Genomic DNA, 6,796 nt, shown 5'->3' on the forward strand with positions numbered 1-6,796 from the left:
TTTATTTTTCCAACCAAACACCTTTTCGCACATTTGGTTATTTTTAAATGGAATGGATGCGATTTAAATAGCTTTAAGCTCTGCAAGTTGAGAATCTCACGTCAAAAAGGCAGCACCCGCACCCATGTTTCTCATCCATGAAAACGTAAACACCGAAAGTAATACACAAGAGACATACAGATTTATAACACTGGTAATTTTGGAATAAATGACAAGAACTTCTAGATATCCTAACTGTAGATGCAGGTTGTCTGTTGACATGAAAACATTATAACTATTAAAGAATAATAAATTATATTTTAAAATCTTGTCTAACAACTTAAATTATTAAACTGACTTAAATTATTAGGTTGAGATGTGATATAATATCAGAGTTTTAATGACTAAGTGGTCACGAGTTTGAATCTTATCATTTTTATTTATTTGATAGAAATTAAACACAAGATAATACAAATATATATAAATTTTAAGTGTATTAGAAAAAAATATCTAACAGTTTAAATTATTGAGTTAAGATAATTTTTTTATAATAACTTCAACATTTTCATCGAGTGCATGCTGGACTATCTTTCAATTTTGATTATTGATTGTTCTATTCCTTTTTTCCTATTGAGTGTGCTTATTTCTATATTTTGGCAGTTTTGTTGCGCATAATAAGCCAGGAGATGGCAAGCGTTTCCTTCGCGCTCTCGGGAAGGTAGTCTTTTTGTAAGCCTTTACGTGGAACTTGATTACCATGAAACTGCTTCAATAGTTTCCCCAGATTTTGACGCTACGCGGATTTCCCCTCAACTAGCTTAATTGATCGCTTGCCTTATGACATCCTTTTAGGGCACAAGATGCAAGATATATATGCTTTTTTCGCTCAATTTTTCTCAGCAAACAAGTGTAGTTTTCACATGGTCATTAGAACGAATAATGTATTTTAGCAAAGACAGGTAAATAGAGGATAGAATTGTAAGAGTAACAACATTTGAATGGATTCATCCTTTTTACTGACAGGAGAAGCAGGACCTTGCAGAAAGAGTGATGGTCACACGACTTCACTTGTATGGGAAATGGATTAAGGTAATTGACTGCCGCTTTTGCTTTGACATGTAAATTGAGCACATAAATATGTAAAAGGTATTTTCTTGTTATTGTGATGTAGAAATGTGATCATGCTGAGATATATAAAGAAATCTCTGATGATAACTTGGAGTTGATGCGTGAACGGCTCAAAGAGACTGTGATATGGCCATCAGATGACACAAACACAGAGAAGATTGGCTGAAGGGATGCAGATTTATCTTCGTTTTCTCTTTCTGTCTGCTGTCGTGTTTTTAGTGCAGGTTTATCTTGGGTTCGATATCAACCCGTTTGGTTCCAAAGATTGTCTTCTTGATACTATTATTTTTCTCCTGTTAACAAGACATGATAAATATATTGTATATAGACATTACTCATCAGTCTAGATAGCATAAAAAAGAAGGATTTAAATTAATTGAAGGGTTTTCGCGTACCATACTCCATGACATGGTTTCGAAACATGAATTTTTAGGGACTTACAGAGTAAGTCATTATGTTTCAGAAGAAGAGTCGAGGAACAAGCATATATCCTTAATTTAGGAAAAGATATGTATGTATGGATGTCGTGGTTTAATTTACAAGTTGATACCATGTGCTACAACAAGGATCATCGATTACATACAAAAATTAATGCATCACGGAAAGGGATCTCTGCCCCCACAAATCGAGAACCACACTGCTCTCTAACTGGGAAACTGAAAGCAATGTAATGTGATACCTGCAAAAGAAAGAATTGAACAGAAGGAGGAAATATGGCTCAGGTAACTAGCAATCACCATCTCCAATTTAAAACTCGAAGGGAAATTGACTAATATGTAGCAAAATAGTTTATGGTTAATGCCAGCATCTTCACCTACTAAATGAAAAGGTAGAGAATAAAGAGCGTATATCCATGCCAACATGATGCTATATTAATCGAGTAATTGACACCGGTCCAACCAATTTGCTCGAAGTAAATTTTATAGCAGAGCTACTTGTGTGCCAAGGAAAATAAATTAACTATTTTAAACAAATAAAAGATTTTGTCCAATGACAATCCATCGAAAAGGAGAGAAATTTGCCAATTAAATATACCATCACAACCCAGTCAAAATTTAAATGAGCACCAACCTTCACTGCAGCATAATGTTTCAAGCTTCCAGAGAAATGCTGGACATATCTTACAAAATAAGGTCAAGACCAAAGATTGTTCTGCATTTATCTCTCCTCTTTGTGCTAGATTCAAGGGATACATACGGATGATCATGTGAGGCCATCACCAAAAGTCATAGACTGAGTCATCACTGTTGTTACACAAAGCTGCAAAAAATATAGTACTGGAACATTAGTAAAACAGTTAAAACGAGTAAAAGGGTGTTCCAAACTAAGGTGTACTAGCCGACCAAATGCACTAGGACAAGGGAATGTGAGATTCACTATCATCCAGACAGCAGCTGTACGTAACCTGCTATCACTACACTGCAAGATCTTGATCATGAAAGATTGGGCTCAATTATCTGCTCGGACAAGAAGTTGCTGCATAACTATTTCCTTGTGAAAATCATTTCCACGTTGCCAAGAAGATAAATTCCCTGCATGATAAGAATTTTAATTATCTATTAGCAATCTATAAACAGCATTGTACTGTAAATTCCCCCGAGACCCACTTTTTTCTTGCATGGTTTCAATCATGATTGGCAGAAACAATAGTTGCACAATATGTTACCTTTCCCAATGCTCTTCATCATTCAAAAAATAGACAGAATAAACATAGAAACCAAATTAAATCATCCAGCATATAGTTGTAGGCACATGTCAGAAATGTTTTGTTAATATAAACCAGTCTTTTTTCCCCAGCCGACATTTTACTGAGCTTACTTGATAAACGACGTTTTTACTTGCATATCAACAATCTTCACATGGAAATGCAACAATCTTCACATGGAAATGCAACAATCTTCACATGGAAATGCAAAAGTTCATCTGGATGATAGAGCTGGGATTTGCCCTCACCCCAGAGTTCACAGATTAATACCCGCTGACCATAAAAGACCACCAACCATCACACAGCAAGATAATTAACCTCCTTATGTTTAATAACTAATGCACCATGGTCTCTCTGAGATTTCTTGCTAATATTAGGAAAGGTATATCTTCATGCGGCCATGTTTGTTTTTATCAATGATGTCAAGACTTTCTTATAAACAACAAATTCCATGTAGAATGCAAGTTGTTTGTGCTCCTGTATGTTCATTATCCATCAACAATACAGTAGCTTGTATTGTTTAATTTCTAACTATGCATGTCTAAACTTTCAATATGGAACTTGCAATCTTCAAGCTTGCCAGCCTCTACCTTCAATGGAAAATCATTAATGTGCCTTAAAATATGAAACAACTATGATGATTAGCGAAGCGAGCAAGAATATCAAAAGTTTTAATATGTGACAGCCCTGCGAGAAGTTTCTTTTCATGATCAATGCTAAGGATATGGAAAGAGCACCTCAATTTAACATCAAGTTACTGTTTTCTTTTCTGATAAATCTGATGCCGTGGTGACAATCTCAAGTGAACATCAAGTTACAGTTTTATTTTTGATAAATCAGAAACAGTGATGACATTTGAAAAAGAAACAAACGAAGAAGAAACCTTTTGAAATGAATACATATAATAATGAATGTAAGAACACATAATAATAGATGTGGTGGATGTACATGCAAGAATTGCTGGGAATTCTGATCAGTGATCTTCTAATAGTTACCCATTGGAAACTAAGTACACTGACACAATATTTAACATGGTTCGGCAAATCACTTACATCCACGGGAAAAGCCATTTGATTATATAGGAAAACAACAAGATTTACAACAATAAAGGAGAAGGAATTATCCACTCTTTGCAACTCTCAACCTCACTCTTTTCTCTCTTTACAGTGCTGCAATGACAGCCACTGCTTGCTACCTTTGGCAGCCCACTCTCTCCTTTATTTCTTACATCTTTGGCTCCACACACACTCTCATTTTGCTCTCTAACCTGTGTCTCTATTTATAGACATGAATGGTAAGACAATTTGACCATAAATGATGAAACTAATGGTGGCAGCACATGAGTTGCACTATTTTTTCAATGGTTGGTATAACTTGTTTGATAATTTACCCACCTACCATTGTAGTCTTTTGACAATGACATCCCTCCTTTTTAGGGTAGACTGCAAATGTTGTTGTCTATTAATGGCAACATCCCAACAATAACCCCTTTACCATTTATATAGACAATTGCCCTCTTACTTCTCTAGCATATGCTTGCATTCTGCAACTCTTCTAAGCTTACCATTCCAAGAGCATCTTTAGCCAAGTTCCAAGGTACTCGCAACACCTTTCAATCACTAGAGTCACCCAAGCACCCTTTTGCTCACTCCAAAGGATCACTTCAACCATATGATTTACCATATCTCATCAGAAGAGTGTTAACACTTGTCTCTGAAACAACATTCCCCTTCAAGCATATCAATCATGCTTGGCCCAGAATGATTTATCAAGCCTTACACCAAGGCTTACAACACTCCTTCAAACGGATATTCCCAATGCGACAGTCATTGAGTATTTTAATTTGATCACGAGCTCACCACTCTTCCAAGAGTTTACTCATCTCGGAGTTGCATTTGCCCTCTGTTCCATCTTAGGAACAACGCTTTACTTCTCCATGAGTCTCCCGCTCTTAGTCTTAAGAGTTTAGGTAGCTCTCCACCTTTAACCATGGGGGCAACCTATTAAAAGTTAAACTATATCTATCTTTATACTCTGAGTGTTGCAATGTCATTATTAAGCTCACCACCTTGACAAGAGTCAACTTGTTCCTGGAACTTGTGCATGCCCTCTGCTCATTCCTAGTAGTAGTGTTTTAATGCTCCATAAGTCATCCACTTATTGTCCAAGACAAATGTTATCTGGATCATTGATCTTTAACATGTGGACAATATCCATGAAAGTCAATTCTGCATTTGTCTCTATTCTCATCATAGCCTCTTCATTGGCTATACACTTGTCCACTTATATCTAGCCATCACATCAGCTCTAAGGCTTTCTGAACTTAGGCTCCTATTTGGCCCTCACACCTTCTCCTAAGGTGTCTTTATCTGTCATCATGAGACGGTCTGATCTTGGACTCATATCCTGATCCTCATACCTTCTGTTTGAGGTGTCTCTACATGTCGTCATGAGATGGTCTGATCTTGGACTTAAGATTGGAGGGGTTACACTGGTCTCGCTTAAAACCCAATCTCCTAGCTAGAACTTCTTAGGCCATATCTATCCACCATACTGTCTTTCCGTATATACAACCATTTGCTAACTTTGTTGCGGCTTTCATTTACAAGTGATCTAAAATATCTTGGTTTTATACTTGATTTCTGAACATCTGGTGAGACTACCAATGTTTAGATTCGTCAAGATTGGTCTTCATCAATTTTGCCTCTCTACCTCAAATTGTCCACATGATCGGGTGTCTAGAGTGTCTCAATTTTGCCTTCCCTCAAGGCAATTAAAATTTCCCCACTTAGCAATTCAGCATATGTAATTCGGTAAATATGTGCACTTTCTTCGTTTTCATCTCCACGACCACCATGATGACATTTAGATGCCTCCTAATCAGGCAATCTCTCCTAATAATTCACTACCACCACTTTCGATCCATATATTAACGATTGAACCATACCATTGCATCTGGAACGATCAACTTAGCTGGAAACAAGACTGAAATCATTCAAATCGCATTTCAAACGACTAAGATTTGATCAAAACAATTCTAACCAGATGAATGATCCAGATTCAATCTCAGATTCGGTTGCACATAGAATCCGCTACACTGTATCCTATCCCTTGACTCTCGGCTTGGCTCCAACTTAGCCCGGTTCGCGTTTGATGATGTGGCAGGTGGGTCCCACAATGCTGACGTGTTCAGCTGACTAGGTGCTGACATGGATGCCAACTGTGTATGCTACCGTCATAATTACTTCATGCTAACATCATCTATATCCGGGTCAATCACGTGGGTCGGGTTATCTGGTATTCAGGTTGGGTCAGCCCATCCACGTGAATTATCATTTTGGAATGTAATATTTATGTTTTTATTTTCTTTAAAAACCTTTGTGTTGTATAAATCAAATAAAAGATGTGTAGTATCTAATGGATGCATTATATATATGTATAGATTTTAGTATGGCTAAATTATTTTCAGAATTATAATATAAAGTAGTAGAATACATTAGATGTTTTAAAACAATATGACTCTTAATTTTAATATTGTATCCATTTAGTCTAAATGCATATATGTAGTTAGTTAACATTTATTACTCTTTAGTGATGAAATTGTTTATTTTTTAATTTGCTTTAGTAATTATTTTATGTTGACTTATTAATTGATATTATGAGACTTGAATATATTAATAAGTAGAAGCATTGAATGATTGATTGATGAATGGGATGTGATCTAGGATGATTGGATCAAGATGGAAGTTGTAATGACATATGATAGAAGTGTTGTCGATAACTTGGTATCAACAAAAAGTAGAGGTAACTTTGCCGAAATTTTCAAAAAAAATAAATAAATTCCATAATTTTAAACATATTATTTAATACTTAATATTCGTAAAGAAATATGTGAAATTGCTTGACATTATAATTTAAGGATGTTACATGGATACTCATCATCCATGTAGTAGTTTAAAAGTTACAATAATAGTTGCCAACAAC

At 35.7% G+C, this 6,796-nt stretch overlaps 1 protein-coding gene and 1 long non-coding RNA gene across 2 annotated transcripts in view; both read left to right on the forward strand.

Moving 5' to 3' along the window:
- Positions 1–1,496, forward strand: part of LOC105112273 (uncharacterized) — a 2,814-nt gene extending 1,318 nt beyond the window's left edge. The window contains exons 2-4 of the mRNA XM_011007915.1: positions 615–697; positions 1,003–1,068; positions 1,151–1,496. Of these exons, the coding sequence (XP_011006217.1) occupies positions 615–697; positions 1,003–1,068; positions 1,151–1,273 (272 nt within the window). The 3' untranslated portion in view covers positions 1,274–1,496. The remainder of the gene's footprint in view (positions 1–614; positions 698–1,002; positions 1,069–1,150) is intronic.
- Positions 1,497–2,179: 683 nt separating this feature from the next.
- Positions 2,180–3,917, forward strand: LOC105112261 (uncharacterized). Its single transcript, XR_839719.1, has 2 exons — positions 2,180–2,966; positions 3,011–3,917. It is a non-coding gene; the product is annotated as an uncharacterized LOC105112261 (long non-coding RNA).
- The last annotated feature ends 2,879 nt before the right edge of the window (positions 3,918–6,796 follow it).

The sequence above is a fragment of the Populus euphratica genome, unplaced genomic scaffold (genome assembly GCF_000495115.2).
Source record: "Populus euphratica unplaced genomic scaffold, PopEup_1.0 scaffold518.1, whole genome shotgun sequence".
Classification (NCBI taxonomy): Eukaryota; Viridiplantae; Streptophyta; class Magnoliopsida; order Malpighiales; family Salicaceae; genus Populus; species Populus euphratica.